General features: G+C 46.4%; 1 protein-coding gene across 1 annotated transcript; it reads right to left on the bottom strand.

Moving 5' to 3' along the window:
- Positions 1-2,726: 2,726 nt before the first annotated feature.
- LOC149335951 (uncharacterized) lies at positions 2,727-11,558 on the bottom strand. The gene is made up of 6 exons (XM_089554601.1): positions 11,340-11,558; positions 9,834-9,979; positions 8,788-8,871; positions 5,983-6,021; positions 5,117-5,167; positions 2,727-2,899 (listed from the first exon to the last, which is right to left on the bottom strand). The coding sequence occupies exons 1-6, from the start codon at positions 11,401-11,403 to the stop codon at positions 2,870-2,872; spliced, it is 414 nt and encodes a 137-aa protein (XP_089410727.1). The 5' UTR covers positions 11,404-11,558; the 3' UTR covers positions 2,727-2,869.
- Positions 11,559-17,860: the final 6,302 nt, after the last annotated feature.

Below are 17,860 nucleotides of genomic sequence, written 5' to 3'. Positions count from 1 at the left end.
GCGTCCTGAAACCGAATCCGAATCCAGTAGTAACAGAACAAAATCGGTTACGAATCCAAAAATGGGCCCGGGGCCACTTAAGCTCCGCCTTTAAGGGTATCACGCATACGCTGTTTCTTTTACCCACGCGCACATGGACACTGTTTCCCCTTTTAGAATCACAATTATTATGTGTAAAACTACGCGACATATACATAAAGCAGCGATTTAACCAATCCGTACGAACGCGCCTGCGAGGCGTAGCGGTAGCGTCTCTGACTCGGAACCCGAGGCCACGAGGTTTCCCATGCACTGATAATGTGGCTGGCGCCACCTATGGGAGCGAGTTGTAGTCTACTAGTCCTAACGTTTACGGCACCCTGACGGAACGCTGACACAGGCTTTTCTTCAACACATGGCCTTTAAATTTTCGCGTAATATTTATACTGATATTCGCTGCTTATGCTAATGCTAATGTTGTTTATGCTCCAGCGGTGGCGCTGCGGTAGAAAAAACCGCAACACCATGCGCAACACTAATCTCTACTAAAGGGTCGGAAAACATAGTCGGTATATTAACTCTATGACGGTCAAGTTACGCGTATACGGGAATGACTCTTTGTGGTTGATCGCGAAAAAGAATAAACCTAAGCCACACCTCAGGGCATGAGGTGGGTGATAAAGCTACGTATGAGCCATGGCCTCCGAGATTGGGAAGCAGTCTTTGAGGCTATGTATGAGAATTTTCAACGCCGTCACAGGAATGGATCGCGTCGTGGAACTGAACCCTTCATGTCGCGCATACTGGTTGCGGCAGCATGGTAGGCTGCATCGGTGTGGGCACTGTTTCCGAGCCCTTCGAAGAAAAATATTTTCAGCCTTATTCAAATCGCATGCGATTTATTCAAAAAGTATTCGAACACATATTCGATTACTTCTCAGTAATTTTTAACGTACGCTGTCTGATTCGTTCGAATAATCTATATTCGAGATTCGGATATTCTATTCAATGTTGGAAATTTTTACTATTCGTACACCCCTACGTAACTCAAAATACCAAAGCTCTTGGAGAAGGCATTTTATAGAAAGCACAAGGGGTTGATGTCTCATAGACAGGGTTTTTAGTAAAGCATTGTTTTCTTTTCCACATGTTAGCGTAAACAGGACACTTTATGGCACATTTTGTCATCTGAAGGCTCCTGCTACCGCGTCCCTACATTTCGTACCACTTATCTTCGCGAGTTCGAGCGCTGTTGGCAAACACTTTCTGGTTATGAACTGCAGCTAATCGATATCCCTCAAGGATGAATTAAGTAGCGCTTGTATGTTGTATACTAGCAGTTGTTTCATGATGATGATGTATGCAGTTACAAGTCATCTCAGTGAGAAAAATTAGGGGCCAACGAAGAGGCTTGAAACTGAGGAAAGCTCAGATAAGTGAACGTTGCCTGAGAGAGCACCATGATTTGGGGAGCAAACTCGCGTTTATATAGATATGGCTAAAATCAAGAGGTCTAAATGGTCTTGGCAGGCGAGTGGTGCACAGAGCAGGTATTAAAAAGTAGATTAAAAGGTGAGAAAAACATGGTTAAACATAATTACGCTTTTGAAAAAGACTTGGGACACCACAGGGATCAACCAACTAGCCCAATTTGAAATCCTCGTAGTGAGAAAAACGTAGGGAGGCCGCAGAATATCGGGTGGCAAGATTTACGGGCGTATATCGCGGCTTCGACTGGCACAGGATATCCTTAGCTGGACTTTCACTGCGGTCGGCCTGAAGCCTTTGACTAAGTAAAAAGCCAGGATGACTAGCTAATAAAACTGTACTATATTTTATGATGATGGATTTTTGTGGCGCAACGGCATCAATGACCAAAGAGCACCGTGGCACAAGATTACTTCTTCTATTCAAGGTAGGGTAAGTGGGCGTAGTCAGGCTGATGATGATGATGATGAAGAGACCCATTTCCCAAGCGTTTCACCCTAAATAAGCCGAGCACCAGGCTGGTTAAGCCTTGTACCCATTGCATTACCTGTGGGTAACCGGCGGCACTGGGGAGGAGCCCGTGCAAGTGCTTGCACTGCTGTGTTTCCATCTACGAATTTTGTTTTTTCTATATAGGCAAAACCCAAGTTGTTAAGCGCTTGGGAGAGGTGGCCAGACAAATGCTGTCTTTAGAATGTCAATCTAGTTGGGGCGAAATATGCATCGTTGTTTAGAACGATTTGCAAAGTTTAAATTAAAGGAGTAATTACTCATTAGCAATCCCGTATAGCGTTATCTCGTAGAGCGAGGAAAGAAAGCTGCACAGTTTTTTTTCAGAAGCTTTGCAGTAGAAGAAAAATTCGTGCTGGCCCGGGTGGGGGGGGTACGAGCCCGAAACTATTCGACTTCCTTTCCTTAAGAGCATCACACGAGCAAAAATGGCTGGTAACGAATAACTAAACCCTCAGTTTGAGTCTAATCCGGATTAGGAAATCCCCCAAGTACACTTCATTTGCAACATTTCTTTTCTTCGTCACTGTACCTAAATTTCTGTCATGCGTGGACGCTTTGTCACAGAGTACGGAAGGAAGAGCTGGTTGTCCGAACAACCGCGAGAAATTTTGTTGTAGATTGTAATGCCTGTCCTCACCCAGCCCGGTTATCACCCTCTTTGAGACTCCTACTGAAGTATGCGTTATGTGTGCAGAATGCGGGGAAATATTTATGCGTAGGAACGTTGTCACGAATCGACAAGGTAGTAAATGCAATGAGCGTTTATTTTTTATTTCAAGATTTTTCTCCATTTATTGCTGAGCAACAGCGAACGCACGCTATTGACACGGCTGTGTCTATATACCTACAAGTAGCACCGGAGACCAAGTCCTGGGCTTGTGGGAGGTTCTCATGGCTGCACTCTTTCTTGTATGCATCGCTGGAAGATAATTGCCGATGAGCTCCTTGACACAAAGTACGAGGTAAAGGTTCAGCACATACATCTCCTCGCACAGAACCGAGCAACGACAATATGAAATAATGGCGCGGTTAGTGTATTTCGTCACATCAGTGTAGGTGATATGAAAGCGGTAACGTACTCACCGTCATCTGTCGAGGAATGGCGTACAACTAGGCTGTTTCTTGGACGTTAGTTGATCGCTCATAATTGTGTCGAAAACTCAATAGTACAGGAATACGGTGACTAAAGAGAAACATGGCAAACAGCGCTAGCTTGCAACTGAACTTTACTGACGACACGGAGTCAACGCAGTGCTCTAAGCAGTGAGCAAGGATCAAGATATGGTTTAGCAAAACGTTCAGTTGGGCGAGTTGGTAAATATTCATGATGTAAACAGCGCGAACTACAAGGGACAAGAAAAGAAGGGACACAGCACTTGATTGTTTCTTCATATATGAAAGTTTCAGTGAATAAACCTTTTAGTTGCGAGTCAGCGCTCGTCCTGTGTCCCTTCTTTTCTTGTCCCTTGTAGTTCGCGCTGTTTACATCATGAAGATCAAGATATGGTCGCCTTACAAAGCACAGCCATGACTGCCCCAGGAAAACTTGCGAGCCAGTGCTCAGTGAGCTCACGGTTTAGGCGAGGAGCACGGACCGATACATGCTTGTGAATACAGAAGCGAGAACGATTCGCAAGAAGGCAGCTGAGTGCCCCAGCATAGAGTCGGTTAATCTGTCGGATAAGAAAATGGCGTTCCTGTATGGAAGTGGCTCGCGCTGGCATAGAGTTCTGCCTCTTTTTATAAAGCTAGCTTTAGTATATACTAGTACATGCTTCCGTCTCGTCGTACATTCAGTATAGTATACTAGTAAATGCTTCCGTCTTGTCAATTCACTTGCAAGTTAGCGCTGTTTCCTGTGTCTCTCGCACTCATTTTCCCCTGCCTCTATCGTATCCACCGTATTCATCCAGCCCGCTATGGTTCTGAATGTCCACCCTGTGGGGTTCTAGCAACCGCCTACCACAATGTCTGGGCCTGCCATCCTATTCAAGCGGCCGCTCGTATACCAGTTCTAGCACAAGCGGACTGGTAGAGCGTTTTTCGCGCACCCGACCCGGAGCACCAGCGTCGGCTCGTTCGCCTGGCTGAAGCAGCGTTGAGGGATGTTGGGGCTCTGGATTGAGGACCCCACTCCCAGTGCTGCAACATATACCCCCAACCCTTAAGTAGTAAATGTTTGTCACACGCTCACGTGTCCCCGTATTCTTGTACGCTTAAGCTTTCGTCACTTCGTCAAGCTGTGCATTCGATTTCAGCATAGAATCATTTGCTGTGTCTCCTACCTTTCGAGAATCTTCGTGTCTTCAAAATTTTAATAGCACTCGTAGATTTCTAGAATCACTTCTAGTCTTTATTTTGGTCAGTCCTCTCATTTCGGTTTTAATGTTTTTGACGCTGAACAGCTTATATGCCTGAAGAAGCCGTACTCACACTCCAGAGGCTGTGTAAACCGCTTCAGAAGGACATCATGCTGTCACCGACCCCCCCCCCTTACAGTCATATGACGTACAGTTCGTTCCTGATGCGCGCATCAAAACTTGCACAACTCGTATAGTACTCGCTAGTAGTCGTTAAGGATTACGTGCAGGCCCGAATTTAGGGTCATAGACGCTAGCCGCAGAGGCGACGTGCTTGAGGCAGGGCGCAGAAGCTGAAGCTAGAAGAGCAAGTACGCGAGTGTATGCCTTCACACGTAGAATAACGTTGTCACGTGACCAAGGCAGACAACAACGTATTGCAGTTATATATGCAAATAAAAGGTAAAACAAGGGGGTAATCGTGAGGTATAGAACAGTCAGCATACTGCATGGAGTGGGACGCCAGTACCGGGCAGTTCACATTTTAAACAAGCTGGTACTATCGCGCTCAATATGAGTTGCAACGCGCGGTCATCGACCGGGGCTCGTTCCGTGGTGTGCCTCCTCCAAACAGTCGCTGGGAATTCTGGGAGGAACTGCTGTTCCACGAAACAACAGCCCCCCCGCTCAGGAAAATGTTTCTCCCAGAATTCCGAGCGACTGTTTGGAGGAGGCACACCACGGAACGAGCCCCGGTCGATGACCGCGCGTTGCAACTCATATTGAGCGCGATAGTACGTCTAAAAATGGCATGGCGTACTGCCCGTAGGACTCACCCCAGCGTTGTCAAACATGGTCATCTCGTCGGGAGTCATACCGCTGGTCGCCTGGGAGATAACATGAAGGAAAATGAGGTCGCTTGCACTTGTGCAGAGACTACGTCTAGTTGGGGTACGATTTAACAGCATGGGATAAGCTTTAGGGCAACTAATTTTAATATTGATTGCATTAAAGCTATGGCTGCATATTTGGGATAGAATCGCTGCAGCGCCTGCAGAAGTCATTTTCCTCATGACCGGTAAGTCATTTCCTTATAATTCATGACCCTGTGCTTGGGTAAAGTTCGCAGTGCCAAATGTTCTTGGTTTCGAAAAAAACAGGAGCTCCTTTAAGGTTAGTGCAAGCTCAGCTCGGTAACATCATATATGTACATTAGTCCTGCTTCGATGTCTTGTTTAACATGGCCGGGCAAAGAGCAAGTATTCAGGCTACTTCGTTCACATCGACGAAGGCTGCCGTATGGGGCATGAATAAAATGCGTATTTCAAAAGGGTTCATATATGTCATCTCTATTTAAGGCGAATGCCTCCCTTAGCTCATGAATGGCGTGGACGCAAGTTGTAGACAGAGGCTGTCCGCAAAAGTCAATCTTTATGCAACCTGCAGATTATGCGCTCTACGGACGAGGTTGCATGCAAAAGGCAGCAGTTTAGTTGGAGGGCATATACACTGGAGTTCAAAGTGTTGCTGGACTAGTTGGCCGTTAACACTAACCACAAGTACGTAGGAAGGACACAGGATGAGCGAAACGTGAGATAATTCGAAAAAAGGAAAATTTTAGATAATAAGCGAGAAAGAAGGCACTTTGCTGAGAATGTGGAGTGTGAAAAAGGGTTGTAGAACGGAAGAAAAATTAACTTGCCTTGAATCTGTCTGCCCTCTCTTGGAAGCAGGTCCTCAGCTGCAAAGTGTAATGGTTTCGCGTTACTTTAAATAGTACGCAATTCGTCGCTGCACTTTTTTTTAAATGCATGCGTTGCTGCAGTCGCGTGTGCATACAATTGCTTGTTGGACGAACATTAAACAAGATTCATTGCATAATAAGCTTTCATGTGCAAGTTGCAATGTCTATTTTGCAAGATAACTTAAAACCTGCTTTATCATAGTGATTCCGCATTATCGATGCCATTGAAGTAAAAGGATTTTCGTAGCTGCAATACTTCATTTCAGCTTTTGATCCTCTATATCGGTATACCCAGAAAGATGGGTTCTTAACTGTGTTTAACCTTTGAGATGAGTGGCTGTGTGCATTGTGCCATTAGTTTGAACCGCACTCTTAGGCGTTGGCAGAATTAAACTCAAGCAGAGTAGCTGAAGGACTTTCAAAGCATCTCCTGTGGATGCTAGTTTAACTACTGAGATAAAAGTAAAGAATAAAATCGCAAAAAAAAAATGAAGTAAAGCTTCCCTAGAAGCTTCTGCAAAAACACGGATGGCTTATGTGTCGCCACTAAGTCTATTACCATGCCGAAGGACCCGAAATATAACAGGAAAAGGTTTGTATATATCGTTCAGTGTCTCGCAGTGAAGCGACTCCGTGCACATAATTCGCGGTCTCTGATGACAAATGGAGCTCCGCCTTGCTCGCAATAACGTTTTCCTTTTACAAAGATTGGTGTGTCAAGTGCATCAAAGACTATCCCTGGTAAAGAACAATGCCGATGCATATCGTTACCACGGAACAAAATAGACAAGATAGCCGACCCTACTGATAAGACGGCGCGACTGAGGGAGCTTTGCAGCGCGTCCGATAGGTGGCGTGGCGACTTAATAAGAGCTAGAGTTACTACATAAGTATCATACAGCAAGAAGGTGGTTGCAAACGGAAAGCGTAAACATAGCTTTGTATGCGGGAGGGTAGGAATGGACTGTGAGAACACAGAGAATTATTGAGCGCATGACGGATGCTTAGCTATACAGGCGTAGCATTACCGGTCTGTCCCACCACACTTGCGGGTCGCAGAGGTAGTGCGACCGTTTCAGTCGAAACGCGCCAGTCGCAGGGCGGTAGCACGCTGCTCGATTTTGAAGCGAAAAGCTTCACTAGGCTCGTCAACACCGCGCTTCGCGTGGGCCACCCCTGCGCGCCGCCGCGGCGCGCCCTTCCTCCTCCTCGCCACCCCCTCCGTTCTCCTCCTTGCCACCTGTTTACCCTTCGCCGCTGCTGGCGGTTCTTATCGCGGTCTTATCGCGTTATCGCAAGGCGTTGCGATAAAGCCCGAGCGGCGGCGGCGGACAAAGAAGAGGCCGCGCGCCGCGGAGCGCGCTCGGTCGTTACTTCTCCTCAACATCGGTTAACCGCTTGGGACGGTTGGGACGGCGATCTCCGTCCCAAGAGAAGGTTCTTTCGCAAGGCGTTGCGAGAACGCACGCGTGAGCGGCGGCGGCGGCCGTAGAAGAGGCGCAGACATTCGCCATGGAAGAAAGAAAAGAAGACCCAGAAGTGGTAGCGAGGGAGTTGGCTCAAAATCTACACCCCTACCGTGGTGCTCCCAGTGCATTGTGCGCGAACTGCGACAGCCATGACGTCAAAAAAAGCATAAATGCAGCTTTTCGCTTGTATATCCAGGCTTAACCAGAGCTAAGCCACTGCCAATTTTTTTTGTCCTTTCGACTGGAACCCGCAAACCTCTAAAACCAAACAGCGTCGCCTCGGGAGTAAACGAAACTTGCTCTACATACGGCTTTTTATTGCCGTTAAAAGTCAAGACCGACAACTCGTTCCGAACGAGACCATCGGGAAAAGCGAGCCGCAGGTCTTGCTTGCTAGTGTGAATATTAGCGTTTTGGCCCGCTCGTTGGTAGAAACTTGCTGCCGGTCGCAGGGCTTTCGCAGCTTGCACGTTCGAAAGGGTTTTTTACTGCTTTTTCGTGAATGGAAACTCAAGCATGCAATGGATGGAGGCAAAAGAGAAGGCTCACTTAGGGCTCATCTGCATAGACATGGGCACGTGCGGCTGCTATCGATGAATGTGCCATGCTTGGTCACGTGACCTAGGTACGTATGGGAGCGGTGGGCGTCATGCGGGGGAGTGCAACGCAGTTATCGCTGTCGCTTCTCCCGTGGATAGGGTGGGCATCCAGGAAACTTTAGGTCGACCCGATAGGGACATCCCAACGCTTGTTGCGCCATTCTCGTGGGTCGCCATAGTCCGTGGGCCTTCGCACTTCCTTTCGGGGCAGAGGTCACACGGGAGCTATCCACTTTTATTGCGAAAGCAATACTACTTGCACTTTCACGCCTTTGCCGTGCCGCGGCGGTTACCACCATCGTGCCGCGGCGGTGACCACCATTGACCTTCATTTGACCTTGATTGCATTAGATTGGATTAGATTAGATTGGATTGGATTGGACTGGACTGGATTGGATTGGATTTGATTAGACTAGATTAGAGTAGATTACATTGGTTTGGATTGGATTGGATAGGAGTGGATTGGATTGTAGTGGATTGGATTAGATTGGATTGAATTGGATTGCATAACCGATGCATCACCACAAGTCTAACCACAAGCACCACCACCAGCTACACTACCAGCTGTACCATGGCGTAGGTACGGATATTGCTTTCGCAATTACCGGGCTTAACCAAGCTAAGCCACAGCGAACTTTTTTGCCTTCACTTCCATCTAGAAGTTGGCTAATGGCCGTTCGTGATACGATACTCACCGCATCGGTCCTCTGCTGGCGATCACTGATGCCTATGGTTCTGGCGGCACATTCCGTTGCCGTGGGAATAATACCTTCGGTGAACTGGGCAAAAAGAAGAGACTCCCATTGAAGCAACGGAAAGGGCAGTGGGCACGCAGCGAAATGCATTTCGGTTATGCTTGTTGATATATAGAGCAGGTGTACGTAGGCTCAGGTAAACTATCTTGGCTTGAGGACAACCCGCGCTCACCCTATATATATATATATATATATATATATATATAATCTTGCCCTTAGCGAGCAATGTATTCCGTCAGAGATCGGATTATAAATCTTTTGCATGGCAAAAATATGTGAGCAATCTAAAGAAGAAAAATGATGAATGGGGAAAGCGAATATATTCGCTTATAGATTCGCATATATTTGACCGCCGTCGTAAGGCAACTAAGGAAAACTATAGTGCTGCTTAAGAAATATGGCAGTGCTGTATTGCTTTTCTTTTTGCGAATGCTGCTTTTCTGGTTGGACTTCCATATTCAATAAGACACAAACCCAGAAAATCTGGGCAAACGCTTCTAGTTTGCAGGGTCGCCACCGTATACCGCGTGGCGCTGAACACACAAAATCAGCGCGGCAGTTTAGAATGTTTAAAACATCCATCCATTTTCAGTGGCCGTCGGAAATTGTTGTTGGGAACCAGGAAGAAATTTATAATTCAACTTTTGCGCCGAGAAGGCAACTTACGTTATCATAATCATCATTCTCGCGTTGAATATGTCGATAGTGTTAAGTTTTCCAAAAATTACTAGTTGAACAATCTCCGTCGAGTTACGCGTGTTTGGAAACTGGCGGCCAATAGATGGCGCTTTCGCTGAATGTCTTTGAAAGCTGTCCATGGTTGTTCCAAACAAAGAGTGTACACGTCAGGTTCAACCTTAAGAAAATCAGAAAACTCGACTTTTTCTACTTCGGGGCAAAGCTGACCTCGGCACGCCTATGCCCGGGTTGTACGCAGGTTGATTTGTTCTCTGGTTCGTTTCGCATGTCCGAGTCGGGGCACTCACCCGCTGTATGATGGCCGGGTTGATGTCCCTGGCCATGAGCAGGCACTCGCGCGTGTTTTCGATGCGGTCCATGAACTGCTGCGCCATGGCTTCGTTCGGAATCAGCTGGCGCACCATGGACTTGAGCCGGTCGATGATGGCGTTCACTGCGCGTACGTAACGTCCAAAGGAATTCATGCTGATCACCTATATGACCGCAGAGATAAGCGCACTGCTAGACAAATGCCTGTTCTATTAAATTCCACTAACCTATCTTTCGTGGAAGCATGGGCGATCAGTCTCAGCAATGTCATAACGTAATCCTCCCTTCTGATTATCCATTGCCCTCTGCTATGCTGCCCTTCCATTGAAACCGAGTCGACCACGCTCAGAGAGCGTCACGTTCCCATTTTGGGCGTTTCATGTCCTGCCGAAGTACAATACTCTAAGTCGTGAAGGTCCGCTAGCTGCTGAGCTCCACGGACAATTGAGGACGGGCGTCGCGCTTTTTTATACTGTTTTGAATATGCTATCATAATGGGAAAAAACACGAACAGAGCGGAGCCCTGGCGCTCCACTGTTCGCATTTCTTTTAAACATGCCTTTGCTTCGGTGATTGCAAAAAAAATGCTAAAGTTGTTCGTGACGCTTTCTAGGACGACTCTAACGTCTTTTTCTCACCACCCACGTAAAAGCGCCGTGAAAATAAATGCGAAAAGCGGAACGTTTCTTTCCATTATGATAGTACCTCTACCCTGTCCTTTTTCCCTGTCGCTACCCTCCTCAATTCTTCCTTCCTGCCTCCACCCTGTCCCTTTCATTCCAACTAGCTGCAGCTCAGGTACCCCATGCTTCAATAGCAAGCTCCGCGGAACGCAAAAATCTTTTACAACAGTTTTAATTTTGTTTTTGAATATGTCTCTAAAAAGAATCGCTTTGAAATGATGATGTCACCTTTTCAGACTCAGCGAAACAAGTAGTTTCTTTCCCTCTGTCGGCATTGGAGTGGTTGTGAACACGGGCATTTTATATTGAATTTTACATCACATTCTTATGCCGTATTTTCTTATAACATGGCCTTTTGCGGGCATTGAGTAGTTTGTGATTCAGTGACGTCAACTACAGCGCCGAAAACTTGTTTCGTTGGCGTTACCATCATAATCTGCAATTAGGGAAATCGGACGTGATGGCTCCTTTTTGCATGAACCCTGTGCTAATTCCAGCCTCCTGTCATCGCACTTTTTTGCGCAGACTCTAAGGAATGGAAACACTGCATGCCACTAAGGTCCACAGGCTTTTCATATCCAAATGAGTTGAGTTGAGATGCTGTAAGCTACAGGTAGGATTAGCCTTGCGGTTTCTGCCGGAAATTGCTGCGCCATTTTTCGTATCCACTCTGCCTGCCAATGCAACGTTTACAGAGGCGTAAACAATGGGCTCCCACATCTTTCACATTCCCTGATGTTACGCATAAACTATTGTAAGTGAGTACTTCAGAAAACAATCCTTTGAAATCAGTCTACTTACCGTTTCCGTCGGCCACCAGGAATGGGAGGCACAGCATCGCGATGATCGCTGTAAGTCGGGGCATCGCACACTCGAGAAAGGGCGTTCGAAAGCAGCAACGAGGTTATCCAGATGACGGGACAAGATGCCGATGCAGGGCCGGAGTGTCAATTGCCGAAGAACGGTACGACTATTCTACGTAGAGACAAGTCATTCGCTGGTCTGATCGATGTTTGTCACCTGCCGCTTTTATATGGCCTGTCGGGAATGCTGGAACCACTTAGATCTACATTTATACAGTTGCTTACGCAACCATGCGTTTCGGCATCCACAGCAGAAGTTCTGATGAAGCGTGGACGATGAAAGACGCTTTTTCTTCTCTGTTTACACTGTCGTTGTTTTGTGGACTGCTTTCCGGATACAGAATGGCCTTACAAACGGCCGCGCGATCGAAATTGCGGAGGCGGTACCAGCTGGTACGACGATGAACAGTGGGCGTGGCTAATTGCATTCAGTTCGTCATATTGCTGTTACGAACGTTTATGTGCGCAAAAGACAGCCGAAAAAAAATAAAAGGATAGAATGCGTAGCCACGGTAACGAATGACCAGGTGCTTTGGTCGAATTTGAATAATGATTTCCAGGAGGGACAAACTTGTGCACTGGAGTTCTGCATTCCTTGTATATTTTTCTAAGGGCAATCTTTTCGCATATTACCAGGAATTCGGAACAGCGGTCTAGTTGTCTTGTATAGGCATCACGTCGTGCAAGACAATGAACGAATATCTGTTTTCTTTTTTAATGGTACAAGGTGGCAGCACAGGTTCGATCGGAGAGCATCTTTATCTGGGCGGTGTGGAGTAAGACCACTCTGCAACGGCACGACGCATATGTACAGTCGGCCAGCATCGACATCGACAGAACGAGGGCTTCGTCCGGTGGCGCCCCCACTCAGAGTGGCAAGCTTGCGAACAAGAGGGAGGGCTCTTTCTATTTGCCCACGACTGTACGTGTGGACGCATTCGCCTACAGCCATGCAGCGTGAGGAGGGGTAATTGTCGACAAACATGGCTCTCGGTAATAGAAAGTCATTTCGTTGTTCGAATTGTACAATTGCAAAAAGCCATCTGGAGGAGTACTCTCTATAAAATTCATGTTTCTGTCATCGCATAACGAGAAATTCTGGACTCGTCCATTTTTTTCCACGAGAAGTTGTTTATGAATGAAATATTTCTATATATCAAAAGGTTCCACTTCGACAATCAATATATCCACAAATCGCCCGTCAGCAGGCTTGCATTTTTTTTGTTGTTAACGTTTTTGCTATCGTCGAAATCATTCCTCATTGGTCTTCTGTGGTAGTCTTAACTTCTCGATGCGTGCGATGAATGAACTTTAAAAGAAAGATTTCGCTACACATCGGAAAAATGCACCGTTACCTTTAACCTATTCATAACACTACTTTTAGATCTGTGGCAGAAATGCGCTGAGTATAAAAAGAACAAGACGATACAGGACTGGACGAAGTGCAACTATCAACTCAATTTTAATATGCAAAATGAGACACTACCTTACTGTATTCCACATTTTCTTTACAATTAAAATTGAGGTCTAAAAATCCAGGACCTGCCATGGATTCCCATTGTTTAAACATTAACTTGTTATAGAACAAACTTTAGTGCAACAATCGAGACACCGCTGACTTTGACATGTGCGGGAGATCACGTATTCTAAACCTTGTGGTAAAACCCAATCCATTTTATGATCGATAACAGATGCCAAAAAGTGCCCATACCCAACAATTCCGGTAAAAAGCATTTGTGAACGAGAACCAGTTTGTTATGAACGCAATTTCTTCGTATATTGTAAGATTTCATAATAATAATCTATATATGCGCAGATCTCCCACCGACAGGCTTCCATATTTTGCTATTAACGTTATTGCTTTCGTCAAAAGTGTTCCACATTGGTTTTGAATGGCAGTCTTAAATGCTCGATGAGAGTGATAGAAAGACTGCAAAAGAAAGATTTTGCTACATATCAGAAGAATAGAATATCTCCTTCAATATTTCCATTACAATACCTTACAATATCCTAACATTCAAAATTTTTGTGTCGAGGAATGTTGGACATGTTTTCACATTGAAGCGGCATCGGCCGCAATGCTTAGAGGCGCCGGCTACCATGTGTCTCAAATTTCTGATAACGTGTGTGTTTTTGCTTCAAAATATCTTTTTCACATCCCTCTATTTGCTCTTTAGTTATAACAGTGAGAACCATGCGCGGCAAGAGACAGCCAAGCAGAGGAGAAAGCTATTCAATTACCGGTGGAAATCTTCGCCGGTAATCTACATCCTTCATCGAAAGTATTCAGACCATTTTGTTTGGTTCAGCTTTGAGCAGTGCAGAAAAGCACTTGTGGTACCCTTGAAGGCCGAAGGGTCTTGAAAGTTGAGGACGAAAGTTTTCCACGTTTTAACCGATGCTTAGTGCTTAATAAGGCTCATAAGTGCTACAATGCACGGCTGTGAAATCAATATGGCCCGAAGGCTTGAGACCGTGGATAGACAGCTCCAGATGAGGAAGATAAAACAAATAAAGACTCACAAACAAGAAAACAACGCACGCATACTCATACACGCGTAGGATTTCTCAAAGGAACAAAATAAAACATGTTGGTATAGAAGTCTCATATGGACGTACCCAACAATTCTGGACAAAAGCATTTTTAAACGGGAACCAGTTTATGAACGCGATTTTTTTCATACATTGCAAGATTTCGCATATATCCGCAGATCTCCCTTCGACAGGCTCTCATTTTTTTGTGTTTGTTAACCTTTTTGCCATCGTTTAAAGGTTCCTATTAGTTGTCTATGTAAGTCTTTACTGCGCCGTCCAAGCGTGGGGAAAAAATTTAGAAGAAAGATTTTGCTACATATTGAAAGACTGCACCATTACCTTAAATATTTCCTTAAGAGTGGCCTACAACTTAACAACATGTATTTTTTTATCCAAGAGCGTTAGGAATGGCGCCAGCGTTCAGACCTCACAGCTCCACTCCGTCATTGAGACTGCGTCGAAAGACGCGATGCGGCCACAGCTCGTTTCTTTAGTATACTACAGGGTGAAGTAAAACGACCACAGATGCGATGTACCACAAATAGGGTCGAGGTGTGGCCAGCAGCCCCAAGTTTGGCTTGCGCTGAATTCTTAACCTTCCTTGAATTTTCCGAAATATATGGCACATCAGGTTTGCTTGAGCCATGAAATTTATTTGCAACTGACATGCTATAGCAGTTAACAGGTGGACTAGTACCTCTCGTGCACAGGTGTCGCCTTTGCACTCCTAAAAATTGGAGAGGACTTAAGTTCCACCTTAGGGGTGTGACGCGATAGCGTCAATACGTCAGTGTCCATATATGCGGAATTGGTCATTCTCTACTTTGAAATCATAGATCCGTATGAATCCTCACATCACTCCTGGCGCAGTGGTGCAGCGGTTAAGCGAAGCGTCGCTTCCCTGCGATGGCAGGTGCTCCCAGCGGTGGGACTTGTGCGATCCAGGTAGCTTTTCCCTGGCAGCCTCTCGCGACCAATCATTAACATAGCTGCCACCTGCCAGAGTGGTGAGTTTGCTCACAGTCCAGTTAGCAGGCTGTGATGAGGCCGCAACATCACGTGACCTTGGTAGCCCAGTTAGATTGCTTTTCTGGGAATTTTCGTTCAGAACGCCAACGACAACGACACCCGGTTTTCTGCAGAACTGGAACCTCAACGGGATCGCGTTAAAACCATTGAATGAATGGAAGGGTAGGTCTTTCACATCGCTTTTCATTTCTTTTTTGGCAATGAAGAGGATGCTGTTGGGTCGGAGCGTGGGTCAATTCGCCAAACAGTTCGGCCCATGCGTCAGCCGGCAGCCATGTGCGTTGCTCTCTCCGCAGCTACTTCATTCCGTAGCTGGAGCAGCTGGCGCAGCTTCTTGTAACTAAGCGTGCCTAGCCATTTTGTTGTAAACACAAAAATTGTTTTTACAGCGAAAAGCTCTTCTCTTCCCGTGCTGAGCCTGGAAGTACACTGGCTGTTCGATTTGACCTAACGGGCAGCGCACCGCACGTGGCTATGACGTGATGCCTCGTGACTCGCCGACGGCACAGCTGACTGACTCCACAGCTGACATGACTCGCCGACGCCACGTCCGCCGCTGCGCTGGCTGCTGCTCGGCCGCTCCTCCTCGCCAGTTGTGACACGTGACGTGTCACGTGACTCGCTCTTGCGCTTGGCAGTCACGTTCGCCGCTCAGGACGCTCGCTCTTGCACTTGTGTGACGTAATGCATAGCTTGATTTGCTTTTGCTGAAACAGTTTGCTCTCGTTGCAGTCTTGAAAAAATTAAGATGAGCCAAAGCTAAACCGTAGGTAACTATGCTTAACAGAGCTTTTGTATATCCTGGCTCAGCTGAGTTTAGCCACGGTTGCTTTTTACTTTTATTTCAAAGTTGAAAGCTGGAAGCTGTGCTAGCAATATGTCTTAAATATGAATATTAAAAATATACAATATTTTAAGAGAAAACTAATGACTGCAAGTGGGGACATTATTTCGCTGCGTAGTACAAGGGGGCGCGTTTCGGCTCCCTAGCCTCCGCTCCAATGTCAGAAAAAGTTGTCGCACAGTACAGGTGCACTTCTGGTTTGGTTGTACATGTATTTACCTCGTTATAACGGTGTCGATGGGGCCTCGCGATTTTTTTGTTATAGCGGAACGTGACCTCTGTTGCAACTGTCGCATGTCAACGTGTAGCCGGCGCTCACTGCACCGGCGATGTGGTTTACGGGAGCCTTTAACAAGAGCTACGGGGGCCCACCCCGTGACCGAGGTGACACCAACCGAATATGTCAGGTTTTTCAACGCACGACTTTTTTTTCCCTGGCCGGCATGGGCTCAGTGCCTAGAACACCGATTTTATCGAAATAATGTCGTAAAGAACGGGGAGAACGCTATGCAGAATTTTCAGCTGCGTTTTCTGGGAGCTAAAGCCGATACGGACCGCTGTAAAAGAGGGCGCGCGGCAGCATTTTCGTGGTAAGTGCCCGTTTTGGTTCGCTTCACTGCGCAACTCATCAGCACGTCGGCCGAAGACTTCGGTGAGCTCTTTCTTCTGGTCAACGGGAAATGTTGTGCGCCTTCTTTTTCCGCCCTGTCCTATGCAACCAGCACGACGATCGCTACCGCCAAGCACACCACGCGCACTAACAAGCGGTTTCAACAAAGCGTCCATGCTGCGCAAAGAGAAGCCAAAATTTCACTTATAACGAGATTAGTATCGGGCCCTGTCAGCGAGCCCTTTTCAGACGGGAAGATGGAACAAATTGGTTTTTTTACCCGACTTTCGGCGAAGAAGGGAGCGACAACGTCCACCTTCGCGCTTAAGCTAGCGATATGGCCGCACAAAACGATCGGCGCATGCTCCACTTGTACCGGGATCAGCTTCCCACGTGTTTGGTGCGTCACTATAGACGGAGCAGGTTATGGCAGCGATTTCACTTTGTTACATCGAAGAAGTACAGAAGTGTTCGGCGCCACTACAATTCGACATATACAGACCGAAATGCCTGTGGAGTTCATTGGAGGTTCCGTATATACCGTATTGTGAGTTTTTATCGTAAGGACTTTCAAAATTTTTCTTACCTCGACCGCTGGCTCGTTTGCGGTGAAACTGCACACAGAGCTTGCGTATTATGGTAACTTTTGTATCGTAGTAAGTTGTACAACGGTACTTACTTAGTTGAGCCGTGCATGATGCAAAAGCGCAATCGTCTGCGTCGAGATCGGAGTACTGAAACCCAAAACACCGAGTTTTTGCTGAAGGGCGGCAATAGCGCCATCTGTCTTCCACAACGAAATTAAACAAAAAAAACACAGCTCAGGACTTCGCGACGTCGTCCTCCGACGCTTTAGGAGAGCCACGAAAGCAGACGATATAAGCTGAATTCGATAAAATCATTGGACGAAAAAAAGACGTCAAACAATATTCTTTTAATGCAAAGCCTCGTTAAAATAGTTGATTCTGGCATTTTTTCCGCTCAGTTGGTCGAAAATGTTCGAAGCGCTTCAGTTGAAGCAGACGAAAAGGCCGGAACGGCGTATTCAAGGGGCCCGAGTTCCTTGCAACGCTCGCCTTGGCGCCTTGTGACGCTTTCCACTGCAGAAGACAGATGGCGCTACTGCCGCCCTTCAGCAAAAAACTCGGTGTTTTGGGTTTCGTTACGCCGATCTCGACGCAGACGATTACGCTTTTGCATCATGCACGGCTCAACTAAGTAAGTACCGTTGTAAAACTTGACAAAAGTTACCATAATACGCAAGCTCTGTGTGCAGTATCACCGCAAACGAGCCAGCGGTTGAGGTAAGAAAAATTTTGAGTCTTTACGATAAAAACGCACAATACGGTACAGTTCTAGAAAGTTTTACGTTGTAAAAACGAGGTATCAGATTAATGGAATCTACGGGAGCTGTCAAGGTGCATGGCTATTCCTTCGTTAT

This window comes from Amblyomma mixtum, chromosome 7 (genome assembly GCF_055824585.1).
Source record: "Amblyomma mixtum isolate Tamu chromosome 7, ASM5582458v1, whole genome shotgun sequence".
NCBI lineage: Eukaryota > Metazoa > Arthropoda > Arachnida > Ixodida > Ixodidae > Amblyomma > Amblyomma mixtum.
The sequence above is the reverse complement of the archived record's forward strand: the minus strand, read 5'-3'. Positions and strand labels throughout refer to the sequence as shown.